At 36.8% G+C, this 17,288-nt stretch overlaps 1 protein-coding gene across 1 annotated transcript in view; it reads left to right on the plus strand.

The window, feature by feature from the left end:
* The first annotated feature begins 5,337 nt into the window (after positions 1-5,337).
* Positions 5,338-17,288, plus strand: part of LOC138331890 (uncharacterized) — an 87,130-nt gene continuing 75,179 nt past the window's right edge. The window contains exon 1 of the mRNA XM_069279746.1: positions 5,338-6,882. Coding sequence (XP_069135847.1) covers positions 6,232-6,882 — 651 coding nt within the window. The 5' untranslated portion in view covers positions 5,338-6,231. The remainder of the gene's footprint in view (positions 6,883-17,288) is intronic.

A 17,288-nucleotide genomic window follows, 5' to 3' on the forward strand; every position in this document is an offset into this window, starting at 1 on the left:
CTCGTTTATTCATCCTCGATACATGGGGTTCCGATCACTTACGATCTCTACACACCTGGATTATTTCATAGTCAAAGTGGACACACCAGGACAGAACAGGTAATTTAGTCATTTGATGTACACCAAAAGAGCCGTATAACGGTACACTGTGGTTGAGTGTGTGGCTTTAAAATTGGGTGTCGCTCTCTCTGTAGTCTTCAAAAAATTTTTTTACAAGCCTGTGATTGGTTCAGATTTGTTTCCCTGAGCTGCCTTCAATTTTAATATGAGATAGTGCATGGTGTAGAGATCGTAAGTGATCGAAACCCCTTGAATATCAAAGATGTCGTTTGTTATCTGATTTTGTGAAAGCGGTGGTGTATATATGTGGCTTACACAACTTAAAGTCAGCTGAATCGTTTTCCTGGTCGAGACACTCGACATGTATCTCTTAGAAAATACATGTACATTAACACCCGACTATAGTTACCAAAGGAAGGTGATTTGAGGCCCCGGGTAGAGATTCTGGAAACACAACAAAAATAGTGGCCAAAAATGAAGTATAAAAATGTGCAGGAGGACCCTTTTTTTTCTTTCAAATGTAAATAATGTAAAAGAAGTCTCTGCCCCCCCCCCCTTCCTACGCCCTCATCACTCTACACACCTGGATTATTTCATAGTAAAACTGGACACACCAGGACAGAACAGGTAATTTAGTCATTTGATGTACACCAAAAGAGCCGTATAACGGTACACTGTGGTTGAGTGTGTGGCTTTAAAATTGGGCGTCGCTCTCTCTGTAGTCTTCAAAGAAAATTTGACAAGCCTGTGATTGGTTCAGATTTATTTCCCTGAGCTGCCTTCAATTTTAATATGAGATAGTGCATGGTGTAGAGATCGTAAGTAATCGAAACCCCTTGAATATCAAAGATGTCGTTTTTTATCTGATTTTGTGAAAGCGGTCGGTGTATATATGTGGCTTACACAACTTAAAGTCAGCTGAATCGCTTTCCTGGTCGAGACACTCGACATGTATCTCTTAGAAATAAATGTACATTAACATCCGACTATAGTTACCAAAGGAAGGTGATTTGAGGCCCCGGGTAGAGATACTGGAAACCACAACAAAAATAGGGGACGTCGTGTAAATGAAGTCTCTGTCACTCAGCCACAGACGGAACAATTGTTTCTTTGTTTTAGCCAGAAGGATGTTGGCTTATCACGCCGGGGAGTCGGGTTCGATTCTTAGTAGGTGCTTCTCAGTCCACTAAATTATAAAACGGCACTATACGGTAAGCTACGTCATAGGTATTGAAATCGCCTGACAATATATGTCGAATATATAATCGATTATATATTGACATATATTGTCAGACGAGTTTAATGCCTATGAGCTCAGTTTGCTTTGTACAGATGTGTAATTAAAAGGTGTGGGGAAAATGGTGAAGAGCAATACGTGTCCTTACAGATAAAGAAAAAAAAAAAAATAGTACAAATTTTGAAGAGAATATTAAAAAACGAAGGTAATGGTTCTGATACACATCATCCGGAGCAACCGAGGGGAGATAAATCATTCATAACCTATGGATACGCGTACAGCGTACTTGTACACATTTTCTTTGTAGGAGTTAGCTCCCTTACTACTATACATAAGTCACAGAGCTCAGTCGGCATTAATTTCATATCGCATGAGATTGATGTTCATGAATGATTAAGAATTCGCGAAAATTCATCGCGGTGAAAAGATTTCAACAACAAGTACAACGTTTCTTTTTGTCTCTAAATTACGAAATTAAATCGCCGAGCAAAACTCGTTTGGCTTAAAAACACGAAATTATATATATATATATGAAGCCGTGAAAATTGAACATCAAAATAAAAAACGATATTGCAAGACAGAGGTAATTGTTTGTAACTTAATTATTAACAGCACTGCTATGTACCGTGACGTTTACCGAGAAAATATCGTATTTCAAAGAATAATCAAACTTGCCACAAGTTTTTAGTAAAGATGGCCTCGAAAGGAATTTATGTGACCTCGTGTCAAATGTATTTAACATAAATAACATCTCATTTCAACGGCTGTTACCATTTTACGTTCGAAAGCACTTTAGCGTTATATACGGTCCATCACATATGTTTGGGGAAAAAATACAGACTGCTGCAAAAACAGTCAATACGGTCGTTATCATTCACAGCATTGGAAATGGAAGAAATAAATTAGAGCGAAGGGTGTCAATCGTTTACGGTTGTGCTGCCAGATGTTTGGATGTCAGTTTCATAAGTCACGTGATTAAAAACAAACCGTCTGGAGAAAAAAGATGGCTTGGATAAAAGGGAAAAACAGATGTGCGTCGGGTTCGGTCTAGAAAACAGTCCACAGGGAATCGACTTGTCTGGAAAATCATCAAAAACAAAGACCTCGTCAATTTATGAGCTGTGCTTTTAATGATAGATGTATAAAACGCTCAGTGAACGGATATGTCTATTATCTCATAACGAAATATCCAGCTCCCCTTAAAGCACATTATAGCGTCGTCTAAATGTGTTGAAGGTCTGACCCACCGAAAAAAATTAGGGGAGAGGGGATTGAATGCGCTTTAAGTTTTGTGTATGAACATCCCATTGGTAGATCTATTCCGAATATATTCCCCCAAGATTACAAAGCCGTGCGCCATTTCGTAATCACGAATTATTCCAATGGTTGGCTTCCAATTTTAAATTATTCATCTAAATACATTTTAAATGTATTAGTAATAATAACAAAATGCTTCCACTTTCCTACTACACTACATACTGCAATGTACCATATAATGCTTCCTATCACTAACTTGTCGAAATAGTTCGTGCTATTATTAAAGACACAATTCACCCAGGCTTATTATTTTACATAATCAAGAAGCAAAATATGACATCAATGTATTGTTCTACATTTCTTATGAAACATATATAACATAAAATATTGATAAATGCCAGCCCACGTCATTGTTAAGTATTTTAATTGACACCGTTGTAATAACAAATCGTTGATCAATACGATTAACCAGGTACAATATGTACGCTGTACCTATACTCGAGTCAAAGTCAAGCACGGTAAACAAATGAACTACATAACCACTGAGGAGATGATAAAATGATTTTTAGGCAAGATAATTCACCTAATAAGGTAAACACACTACTGTCAGAGCGATTTGAGCAGTTCTATACAAAAGTTGCATTACTCTTCGAGCAAGGGACAGGGTTCGGCATACAAGGTGTTCGACTACATGGTGTAATGGCGGACAGCGAGCAAGTTTGAACAATTTCACAAGCATTTCACCACCATGGGCTTTTCTGGCATATCACATTAAAACCTACTGATCTTATTTCCATTATAACTGGGTTTTTTCCGATACATATTCACATTTTAATGCTCTCTTAGACTGAATGTCCCTTTAACAGATATATTGTACTTTTATGAGAGTTCATCCAATTTCAGGATAGGGACTCCAAAAGTCATTGAAATGAGCCTATTGATGCGGATAGTGTCTGCTGCATTGCTATTCTTGGCCCATCGTCACAGTCAAGCAACGACTGATTTGCTGATTTCTTTAAAATGAAGATTGCTTTTGAAAATGGATTCAATTTGGTCTTTAATGAGAAGTTCGTCTCCAATAAAATGGTCCCCTTTTAATGTGGGGTCCCAGTGGTATTGACCCAAGACATCTCCTGTCAAGAATTAATGGCGGCCTAATGACGTTTGGGCCAAATAAAATAGGATCCAAATCCGGAGAGGAGCTCAACTTTACCGGAAAGTGGGAATTTTCTCGTAACCCGAATGATTGTCATTACATTTTAATGCAAAGATTCGATTAGTTTCATTTATTTGTAGAAAAGGGGCGTGAAAGGGCGTGGACCGTTTGGTTTTCAATCATTGCATATCGAATGGGAGACATATTGGATCTCACCTGCAACTCTCGTATTTACATATATATGTAAGTGCCCGTGTTCGTTTAGGATTTTGTTATCAGGAAACGACAAGTACTTACGTGTAATAAATAAACAGAGACTGGGTTAAAGAACGTTATCAAATGTGCAATGGACACACATCAAACATTAATGAAGTATTTAGAAACTTGATACTCCTTTATCGGGTGTACTCTAAGGATAAAAACAAGCGGAACGAAGCAGCAGAGAAACTTGGTCGTGGAATTATTACATAATGGATGTGATTAATAATATCCATACACTGAAATGACTCGGACAAAGCAATTTGTAGAAATAAACAAATACATATCACTCTACGCGAGCGTTTTCCGTCTTTAAATATCACACAGTTATCTGCCCTTGCGGTTAGTTATTGGAATGTTACGGTCGTGTGAATGTTAACGTCGTGTGTTTTCAAACGTAACGTCATATATTTTTAAGATAAAATGATGCTAATCTCACTCACAAAATGCATATAATGATCGTCTTAAGACAACTCTGCAATATGCAAAGACGGAATAGCAAACATAGTTATACATTGATAGACAAATAAATATCAAACCATTATTTAAATGATAACTAATTGATATCACATATTGTTTCAAAATATTCATTTTTAAGCATTAATGTTACACTATTTTTTAACTTCACCGGGGTATGAAAGAAATTGTGTTTGCAAACTGTGTGAATTGTTGCTTTATTTTGAAATGTTGAGTTCCGTCTTTATGTTACTTCCGTTGGAAAACGGAGCCACATTACTTCGATGTGGGAGAGCTACGTCACTTCCGTTGATGTCGCAGTATTGGATTTTTTTTGCTACTTGAGACGAGAAGTTCTAGAGATGAGATGTTAGTTTAATTACACGAGACGTCATTAACTGAAAATTAAATTAAACAATCATGTAACGAGAGCCTGCGTGACGAAATGAAAATTAAGTCGCGTGCTCATGCATGCTAGACGCTTGGTCGCAGGCGTGCAAAGTATAGGCAGCTTGCAACAAGAAAATCAGTACACTTACAAATATATTCCCTCTTATTCCGGCAAGTAATTTATCATGGTTTGATCAACATAGGCATAATTTGGTTGTGATACATGAAAATCACCAAAAAGAGAATATAAATATCAATTTCTAATGAATAATTAAAGGGTTGTTGACCTTTTCGAAAGCTAACCAGTCTTAGAACCGTGGCGTTCACAGCAGCATTAGGAGGCTGACTAAGCTAAAAATACAAAACTTGGGATTACATGGCGCTGTAGTGGCAGAATATCTATCGATCTCTAGTTGCCGTTACGACAAATACACATACTTGAAGCACAACCATACACGTGTTTTCAGCGCAATACGTAATCGGTTTGTGTGTAAATGATGGCACCAGATCTAGAGTACGCGTGCGAGAGGATGTGGCCGTACCTTACATACTATATAGATATGTACAGGATATATTAACTCGTGCAGGCTGTAGGCATGGGAAGTCAGTCGACCCAACATTGGGTCGAGAACGGTATCACAGACTGGCTAGATGGATACCAATCTTAGTGCGACTCCCATACTTCACAAAACACCATGTATGCTGTACTTGTATACGGATTCTGACAGTCGTTCGTTTAAACCGGTGTTTTGGAGAATTACATACACGATCTGTCATTTAAAATGATATACCTACATGTTGTCACGTGGTGGGTTGGTGACAGAACGCCCGGGAGTGGGTAAATATATATATCTGTATATATATAAGTAGGTAGGTATTTATAATGCTACCAAGTATGGAATGGTCGGGCGCTTTCGGACTTTTACCTTTAACGGGAGATTAATCCTTTCACGGCACGCTGTGCATTTCACAGGTACAAAATTTACAGGTATAGTGTTTCGTGTTTAAACCGCTATATCAGGCGAGAGCTGTATGTATAGTCGCTCATTCGTGTGTATATACACTATACAATAGTGTATAGGAAATCGACGTGGAGAAAAATGATAGGAAATTCTAACTATTCTTACTTCAGAGGAGTTTATAGAATTCTTCAGTGAAAACGGATTCCACGGAGTGTACTATAGTGTCAGCATGTAACTGCCACTGTCACTGCAGTAGCCTCACCCCTCGAGGTCCCGTGGGGTACCGGGGCTGTAGCTAAACCACACAGGAGTATTCTGTCGGAATCTGTCATAGTTAATTTTAGTTATACAAGTTTACAAAGTCAAGTGTTGTGCTGGATTATATAAAGTGTAAAATAATTATTTCGATGAGTGGAATATTTTAATTATTTTGTCGGATTTAATTCAATTCCAAGATGTCCGTTTCGACAGCCATGGAACCGTCCCACGCGGGATCTGACCCCAACGGGACAAACGGCGGTACCAGTACCCTTCTGGTCCTGCAGCTGAAGCCGATAGCTACCTTCAAGTCTAATGATGAGTACCTGTATGCCATGAAGGAGGACTTGGCTGATTGGTTTACCTGCCTTTATAAACTCACCATCACCGTGGATAACTTCTTCGAGGTGTTGGAGACAGGGGTGATGTTGTGTGAACATGCCAACAAGGTGCGTAGGTATGCCACAGAACGGACCCAGAAAGGCATCCAGACAGAGATGCATTCGAACTTCATCCGTGATCTCAAAGTACCCCAATATGAGGTACAGTACCGCATGGACGTGCGTCCTCAAACCTTCCAGGCCAGGGATAACATATCCCAATTTATAGCATGGACCAAGAAGTTAGGGATTCCAGATGTGTTATGTTTTGAAACCGATGATTTGGTGTTGAGAAAAAATGAGAAAAGTGTTGTTTTGTGTCTCTTGGAAATAGCTCGAGTTGGAGCGAAGTTAGGGATGTTAGCACCAACACTGGTTCAAATGGAGGAGGAAATCGACGAGGAACTTGCCACAGGGGAACCCCCTAAACAAATCAAAACCTGTGATATCAAATCTCTTCATGAAATGGTGAGTACTTTGATTTTTGTATTACAGTATGATAAATTCGTATACAATTGGATATAGCTAGACACATATTTAATTATTGACATTTACTCGGGAAGTACATGCTTCATTTCGCGGCGTCATCACAATATACATATGTTAAAGAGTGGCTACTGCTTTCTTAAAGCTCCCACTGTGTCTAATTGCAATGTAAAACACCAAACGTTCGGGCGCTACTATTGACCTCAAAAGAGGTTGATACTTGAACTGATTATCCGGTAGTATTTATGACTATTTCGACAGCAGACAAAGCAGTAATGACCCGCCGCCAGGGTTAACATGTTGTGTAATAAGTTTTTGTCCGCCAGTCATTAGAGATACCGGATCAAGTGTTGACATGTGGTTCATAACAAGAATGCAATCAAAGCATACAAATCCTGATAAGATTATTTGTTAGCAGTAAAGACATTGTGACCTAACCCTGTAACATTCAAAAATGTACATACATTGTCACTATGAACAATATAATTTTGACAAATATGTGCAGGATGATCTCCTGAGTTTATCAGATTTTATCGCTGTGTTATATTAGTTATCGAATCTGAATTACAACTGGTTGGACTCTAATATCAATTATTGGACGTAAGTATTTTAACAGAGTTTACATGTCCCCTGACTCCTCACAGACATACGTTTGCTTTCTCTATCTGGGCCTTTGTATCCCCCAACTATAATACTCCTCTCGCCCCTCCCCGATACAATCTCAAACGTCTATATCCCTAGATGTAAGCCGCCCTCCCCCACCCAGACGCTTGGAGCCTAAACATCGCCTTTGTTGTCTCTCGACTCATCCTAACGTTGAGAACTTAACACTTGGCCTTCCTGTCCTTAGATACCCCCATCTAGACCCTCATCCCCTTCCAGCTGCATCATCCACCTGCTGTAATGTTGATATTACAGCATGGGTACGGAATGTGTCTGATAGATAGAGTACGTCTAAATAGTTGATCATACAATACACATGATGAGTGCAGGTTTTAATTACTACAGCAATTATCATCCTGTGGAGATCTTATGTGGAATTTCATTAATGGTAATTATAGCTCCCACGCTGGTATCACTGTGAGGTATAATATAATATAGAGTCGTACTGTCGTAGTATAATATATACGTAATACGAAAGTAGAATTACTGACGGCATAATCATGATATTATATATGGAGGTGACTTAGTAATGCTTCAGAATAGATTTTTGATGGAGTAGATGAAAGTGAAATGGAACTATGATACTCTTTTCTCATTCCTTTAATAGCTTTTCTTTATTATCCAATATCGTAGGAGGTTGACAAAATGTCTGTAGCGAACCCCGTCAGGGGAGTTAAAGTGGGGGAGGGGGAGTGGGGACCTAATAAACAGACAGACTTCGTCTGGTTTGTCGATGGAGAAGGCTATAAACCTGAATGCAGCACAAATGCACACTGAACAATATATGTACATGCACGAAACATGTTTGTTTCTACCACAGTATGGAATGAGGTACAATGGAAATTACAAAACCCAGTTCGCTTCAACAACGTTAGTCCTGATAAGAAATATTTCTTATGACGTCTGTATAGCAAAAATGACAATGTTTTAGCCGACTTTGGTATACCATAATCATGTGTAATGTGCAGGTTGTTTGTGAACATTGTTTGGTTAGTATCATTGTTTACTAACCAAACAATATACACAGTAGAAATATGTATATGTATGCACTATTCTGTACATGTAGCCCGGCTATACCCTATGGTATGTGTATAAGTCTAGTGTGGAAATGTCAGGGATAGAAACCTGATCCCACCCTCATTATTTGATCCGAGGACTGGAGATTAATGTCGTTTAATTGAATGGTTTGTAGCATATGATTAATTATACGAGCGATGTGATTACTCGCTGTAGACATATAGACTTATCGCTTAATCAGTTGGATGGTGACCTATATTGACAAATAAATATAGGTTTAAATACTACAGTCGTTAATTAGTCTTGGCCTATTTAAACATATAGACAGAGTTTGATACTTATGCATAACATAGTACTTTAGTAAATTGTTTGTTAAGTTTTACCTTTGGTTAAAAGTTAGAAATTAATATTCAATACATACATTGTATGTACATACATAATGTTTATGGAGACAACACAATATACGTACTCATTATTTGGCATAGGAGGTATTGGAAATATGTATCATAACTTTCTTGACCATGAGCTAAGAATTCATGTGAAATCCATGGCTTTTTTAATACATGTGTGATATCCATGTCAATTTCACTCAGTTTTCTGATTTCGTTTGCTTTTATCGTGTCATCCGGCTCTCAGCTTGAAATATCTGATTACGTATTATTCCGGATATCGAACCCGTATCCACTCTTCTAGTGACCAGAGACTATTCCATTTTTTTTTTGAAAGGGTTGTCTGCCCTTTCGAGAGATATTGATTCAATGTTACGTCATTATCCTAAAATATTACGTCATTTTCTCTGACAAAACATGTACGAACACATTAACGTTGTAATCACTATCTACGCGAAGGGAAGATAACTCTGTAATATGCTCAGATGTAAATCACACCCTTTGGTGTTTGTTTACCTGTCAGTGCGTATTTTGCCAGCTATAGGTATGAGATAAATAAACAGTGATACATAAAAGTAGGTATGCTGCTGTAGGTATGATGTGTGATTAGTTAGTGACAGGTCTCAAAATACTACATACCATATACATGTACTGGCTACTGTAACAGATATTTAACCTTACAATCTATTTATACCAACACATAAATAAACAAACTTAAAGATGTAGTATATAGCACCCTAGTACAGAGTACGTACCAGTAAAGGTGTTTTATCAGCTCGGGATAGGTTTACGGTCGACACAATGTTATAAGTACTATATCAAGTTCTGTTTCTCTGGACCACCAGGGAGTACTTAAGTAAATACTGTAATATGTTGTCGTACATGCCGAAAATAACACACATATAATTGTAAACGTGTACCATATATAGCACAAGTACATGTTCAGCTGTAGACAAAATATATGCATTTCATTTTCCGTTATCCAAGTACTGCCAGTTATTTAAACTAACTTTCAATATTAACTACAATGTATTCTCATTACCGGGTACTATTCGTTCTTGTAGAGCGACATACATGTACAAGTACTATGCTGTTGGTCGATGGCTTTTCTCTAACTATCCAGACTTTTCTCCAGTCACCAATTAACCTGACACGTCCTTAAGTCACCCTGACTGTTGACAGGACTGAAAATGAAAGATTGCTGAGCCTTGGTATTATAAATTGTAAAATACAGCTGAATAGAAAAAATGGTAGATCAATACTGTTTTCATAAAGAAACGTTTTAATGAAAAAATCTAGTAACTGACACCAAACAACATAACGATACACTTATTTTCACCTGTATGATGTTAAAGAGACAATTCAGTGCATATATCAGACGCCTTGCGCCATAAAACATATATAGATACAGGGTACAAATATGCGAACTTTAATACTCTTTCAATCTTTTATTCTCTGGGAATTTCAAGGGTCATTTGTTAATTAATCACTGTTTGTTGTACAGCGATATAAGTTCGATAAGCAGTTTAGGGGATCGGGTATACCTACACACAGCCGACCCTGAGATCTCACACACCGACTTAACCCAATATTGATATTTTTCCTCAATGGATTATCTAATTAGCATTAATTGCAATGGTGAATTTATTGATTAATACGATTTGAAGTTCGTGCCAAATAACATGCATGTCTCAACAGACCAAGCGGTTAATACTCACGTTTTCCGTAACGAGCAATTCATTGAAATGTATAGGTAAATTTGCTTACCTGTATGACGTCACATATCAATAATCAATAAAATTGAAAAGCGATATTCTCGATAAGTTGCCCTTTAATACTAATCAGTTCGGCTACTTTTCAATTAGAGGGGCTATTTAAAAGGGCCCTGAATAGTTTGACGATCAACAGGATTACTTTGGTATGGGGATTTGTTTATCCTCGTCGACTGACAACATTACCACGGCTAAACACACTAAAATCACCTTTTAGTAAACATTTTAAATCATTACGTCATATAATTTTGCAGGTAATTGTTACAAGTCGGCTGGGTAAATATATTGACGCAAGTTTATGTATACATGTACATTTATATATATAATATAAATGTGCTTTAATTTGTTGTCTCTGCTTTTAACTTTGGATATAGTACATGTAATTACAAAATGACCCTTTTATAGTGTTTTCTTCAAAATTAAGTAAATACCTCATACAGCTGGGCTTACGTTGGTGCATATGACATATTATCAACTTTTTTGACGAACTAAAATTAAACCTGTATAGAAATTGAAGTTACATGTAGCCAAGGTTAAGGTCATTCAAGTGATTTTTTTTTATCTCAAGCCGTTTTACCTGAAGATTTATAAACATTGATAATCTATGCAGCAGTTAGGCACACAACTTTTCTTTTCTGGTTCTGATGAATTATGAAGATTGGAATGAAACGTTATAACTGAGATGGTACACATGTTCTCAATTGTAGACGTGCTTTTGTTCATGGACCTTGTACTTTTATCAGTCCCTTTGAAATTGTACTTATCGGCCTGCTGTCCTTGAAGGTCATGTCGACTTCCGGTTTTCCACATACATGACAAATTAAAGCAGCAAATAATCATCCCGTGACAAAACATATGTACCTTGCTGGTATATTTGTATATTTTTTTGCGAAGACAATAATTTAAAACAAGCAGAAAATGACGCGTATACTGTTACAACACTTTACAAACATAATGCTGGAACATCTTGTATACCGCACGACCGTCATGCATGTTTATAAAGAGGTCGTTAGCTGAATGAAGTAATGTACATACAGTGCCGATATCTTACCAGTGAGTTATTCAACAATGGAGGAATTGTGTCTAGTAAATTGTTTCTTGATTAAAATTAGAGTAACTAGGTACATTTTTATATTATCGACATTTTACCTAGAGGTTAGGCCGGGCCCTAGTTCAAAATCTACGTGCGACAGTTGCAAATGACTGACCGCGTCGACTCACGGTTGATTTTCTTTTGGAACTCCAGTTTTCCTCCACTTCCTAAATCTGTCACGTCTTATAAAATAGGCCTTGGCTGTTTAAAGGGTGTTAAACAAATACGTCTTGATTTCATCAAATATATGATTTTGGTAATTTTCACCGTATTTAGTATCGAGTTACAATTATGCCATAACGACCCTCAAATGGCACTCACAAGCTCGTAAGAAGGAGTTGGCCAGAGAAATACTTCAACGACACTTAAAGTCGTCCTATGTATTTGGTAATGATGACGTGAGATATTAACATTGTAGTTCACACATAGGGTTAGCATTACCTTAAGTCAACGGTGTATTCGGCGACAGGAGAGATGTTTTGTGTGGCGATAGACGATAAAAAGCAGTTTATATCTGTTTAATAAAACTTCTGTGTCAATATTTTATCTGCTATTGAAGTGGGAACACTGCATATGGCCTCTCACCTCAAAACAAACGTTGGTGTCAGACGTGAATAAATTTTAATTATAGCAAATTCGATACGCAATACTCTTCACTCGAAAAATACAGATGACAGTTAGTTAATGTAATCATTGTACAGTTATTTGTCCCCAGTAGTCTAATATGTGGAACGATGGTTTTATACCATTTTATATGTTTATCAAAACCGATGCGATGATGAGACTGCTTCATGTGTTACCATAATTAAATTACATATGTATTACAACTGTAACAAGACAAGGGCAAAATGTAGCAGTCACAACGGGGATTCGAACCCGGGACCTCCGAACACTAGCTTTAGCCAGAGCCACTTGGTCGCCGATGATCGACCCAGTCCAGTCGCTGGCTATACACCACGTTTATGCTCAATGTGTTGATATATCCACTTAATTCACAAAGCCTTTACTGTGCCCTTAAAACTCTCGTGTCCGCCCCAATAAGGAGAATATCCTCGCGTACAGTCATATTAATTAATTCACTATTGAGTCACTGTCGAGGATAACTCTCCTAAAGATAAACATCTCATTTTACTACCGTAATACTCTATAAACACGCACAGTTCTGTGTAATGTCAAAACTAAGGGTGCGACAATCGATAGCACGGGTTCATATACTAGATCAAAACATGGAACAGACAATAATGCCAGTCAATGTAACATTCCGTCAGATGTGTGAATATATGGTCTTGGATGGAATACAATAGGGATCTGGTTCACGAATCTGCAATGTTTCAAGATACACATGCGTGGATTCATTCACAATATCATTTGTTATTTGCGTCTAGTTCATTCACAACGTCTCTCTTAGTAAATCCTATGTTATATTTTTTTCGAATGAAAGAAGCGTGTAAATTGCTACATGAAGTAACATATGGTAATGGTTTACGTCCATACCCAAATCAGGATTCTGATATTTATATAGGCCTTAACGTCTTTATTTTAGATGCTCAGATGATTTATATCAGTTTCATTTCAATAGTGAGAAAATTTATTTAAACCACACAACTGTATAAAAAAATTTATGATATAATTCAGGATGTAAGGCAAACTTTGGTCTCATATGAGGCTTTTCCATTAGTTTTTGACAAATTGTCGTCGTAATCGAATGCGGACACATGGGCGCATTCGTCCATTTACGTTAGATAATGTCGTGGTAATGTGGTAACATCAAAAATCTATTAATCATTATAATATTAAATCACCAGTGTGTTTTTACGTCAATTGAACATTCAATAGAGGAAGAGAACATTTTACATGCCTTAGTTTCTCGGCAAAAATGATCTATAATTCCGTAGTCTTCGTCATTATTGGTGACTCAATCACGTTTATTGACCTGGGTTAGGTAGACGCTTGTGACTCAATCATGCATATTTATTGATCGTGGTTAGATAAACTCTTGTGGCTCAAATCCAATATTTATTTGTATTGGTCGCATGCTATGAGTCTCTAAAGACCTAAATGCATCATTATACACTTTCAAACGAATAAATCGTTACAAAAAATAACAAATTGCGAAGTATCCTTTTTGAAATTGTAAGCAAGCGGAGGAACGATTTCTGAAACGTCATCACATGTCATATATCCATGGGATAGATTTTCTCTTCTGTATAATTTTATCAAATCTATATAGTTTGAATAGTTGCTATCAGGATATTGTCTTTTTGGAAAATATATTTGCAAGTTGACATTTTAAGTATATTTTAAATGAATTTACACTTTGCTTACTTCATATTTTACGAGAGATTATCTCCTAGACTGGCTCTTCTTTGAAATGTATTACAAATTTAGGCACATGGTATTACAACTACTCAAGGAATCCCCAATATTGATTGTGAATACTTTGCGATAGTTGCCCTTTATATTATATAAATCAAATATCTTTTCAAAAAATCGTTGCAATGTGGATAGCGATATGTAAATGACAAGGATCTTGACCCGTCCAAGATGAAATCGAGACAGACATTAAAAAGTATTGAGCCCCCGTCAGGTGACTACGAATAGTGGTCTCTGTAAGTGTTTTGTTTAGATATTACATTCTAATATTCGTGTCTGTAGTAGGGTGTATTGTTTAAATAGCGTTAAATATAATCCCGCGTGGGATTTATGGCCAAGTGAAAACATCAAACAGGCTCCACACAAAGTAAGTTTGTGTAGCTTATAAAAAGGCAGAACTTCTTGTGAGTCGTATTGTATTTGGCAATCGAGGGGAAAGCGTTACAAATGATTAAACGTCAGGCCAGGCCAATGTTTTTTCCCAAGTTTTTACGCCATTATATTTGTCGCTTTTCGGAATGATGCATTATGCAATATATATTTTTGAATACAGAATTACAGAGGAAAATGGCCAATTTAAGAAACTTCATATTTATTATATTTCATTTGATTTAGTAAAGTGTCTATAAAGTCATTTGATATTTGTGTAAAACGGCATTTCTAAATTCTATCAAAGAAGTATGACAGTAAACGTAGATTTATTGAAATCGCCTTTCAGACGAATGACTTCTAGAGGCGTCTCACCTAACCTAACGTGTTGGAAACCGTTTGGACTTCAATATTTCCCGCTCGTCTGTGAAATCATCGCGTTTGTTGTACACTATAATAATTCATTGTAAATTATAAGTAGATATGTAGATTTGAGGGGTATTTGAGTGTAGTATGACCTCTTTCACGGTATAGGAGTAAGGCCCTCTATCCCTACACCTTATACTCCATTTGTGATATGGCAAGGGGACTAGGGGCTTTTACCTTGCTTTATTGCAAACAAATGAAAGACGGGACATTTGGTGATATTGAAATGCAATAATGGATATGAATGTTTTAAAGATCTATTTTTCTGTCATTTTCACCAATTGGATTATTATATTGTCAAAAGATATTTGTATTGCTCAATGTAAACGGAGAAACATATGGTTTGGCAACTTTGGCACGAACCATGTGGCGTATTGCATTTGGTTTGTTTAAATGTTACATCTAATTGGGAAGACGTAATATAGTTAAACTGAAGTAATAAATGAAAAATATTTCTACCATAAACATACAATGAATAAAATTTAAAACAATAAAGGCACATGTAAACATTGATATTCAAATATGGTGGATAGACTACAGACCGAAATCCAGTTCCGAAACCAATACAGCTACATGAAAATCATTGATACTGTATCATAACTGTGTATTGTAGATCTGTAGACTGACAATGACATACGTCACGTCCTGTTCGGAAGCTCAATTCTTCATCGTCTTGTGTTTTGATTGAATTCTAACACGCTCCCACACTTCCGTATTGAATCACACGCCAGCCGGATTCTGGTTCCCGGAGTCTGACTCCTTCGTTAGTATACCTATTGGTCGATAAGTGTTGGTGGTGTATTCCTGACGATTAGCTATCGATTCTTACCATATATATCATACGGGTCACTCCTAGGTGATGGACCTCCGCGTCATCATGAGGTATTAGATTGTCCAATGTGTACCTAGTAATTAGGCCCTCAAATGACCAGATGGCAATATCGTGTCCGATAAAGGATGCCTATTCTATATTTGACGTGATAAACGTCATATGGCAAACTATTGAAACTTTATTTTCGTAAATAAAGTCTGAAGAAGGCATTACAATCATCAGAAGGTTTAGCAGCTAATTTTGATGTCAAACATTGTTTGTAACAACACAAGAAAATACAGCAAACAACTATTTAAAGAGGAAGAAAAAGCCTGAAAAAATCTGATAAGCAAACATTTCTTATGTGGGGTATCAGTGATTTAATACATAAAATGTACGATACAGACCATACCTTACATGAACACAATCTTTGTATTGATTTCTTTATTTTTTCTTCAATTTTTATGAGGTGAGATTCGAGAATCTCAGTTAGTCAACCCTGTCTTTGTGTCTACAATTTACATTGTCCAAGATGTAAAAGTAGCACTTTTTATCAAATCGAACAGCTATTAGCACTACATACATGTTCGTTTATCTGCATGACTGGTGCTCATAGGGAGTTTCTTTTTCCGGACACATATATTATCCCATCGGACTCTCCGATATCGCGTGTGTCCCGATGTGATCTAAAGATTCGATCGCCTTACTTTCTGACTGCAATGTCCCTGATGGATAACTGCAAAAATCTGCATTGCACCAACCCAGAGAAATCAATTGATATTTGATAATGGCTCTGCATTAACGTTGTTTACATCGCTATTGAAATATTATAAATGTTGTCTCTGTGTAAATATGTTCTTGTGGAAAGAATAAGACAGGGAAGTAGAAATCACTATTTGAGTTTCCCGAATATTGATCAGTACAGACACAACATTCTTTACTTTCGCTTTGAAAGGTAATGGCGTCACCCAGTATATGACAGCTTCCCTTTACACGTGTAACGATGACTTAAATGCAAAATCAGGTATAAACAGCTGTTATGTTGAATTTGAAATAATTCATTTGGTAATATGTATACAAAATATCCAGAGAAATGTGATATTTTGGGCCAATGGGTTTTTCTTTATGTGAATCTGTTGTACAATGTACATGTTTATCTATGGTAAAACAACATTAAACGTAAGTTCTGTCTCTGTTCGCTTATATGTAAACAAATCTATGCACACAAAGCATTTAAATTCTCGTTAACACATCCAGTGAGATGTCAAATCTGATATCGGCGTTTGTAATTTGTCGATGTCTATCTAAAAGATAAAGGATAAGGGCAAAGTTATTTTTTGTCCTTTCAAGATAGATATCTCCACAACTCCCATTTACAAATGTATTTGATTGTTGTCGGTAACACATTCTTTTCCATCCAAGCCGAACATTGTCGATCGTTGTAAGACTTGAGGCGTTCCGGATCCTATCGTAAG

This window comes from Argopecten irradians, chromosome 9 (assembly GCF_041381155.1).
Source record: "Argopecten irradians isolate NY chromosome 9, Ai_NY, whole genome shotgun sequence".
Classification (NCBI taxonomy): domain Eukaryota; kingdom Metazoa; phylum Mollusca; class Bivalvia; order Pectinida; family Pectinidae; genus Argopecten; species Argopecten irradians.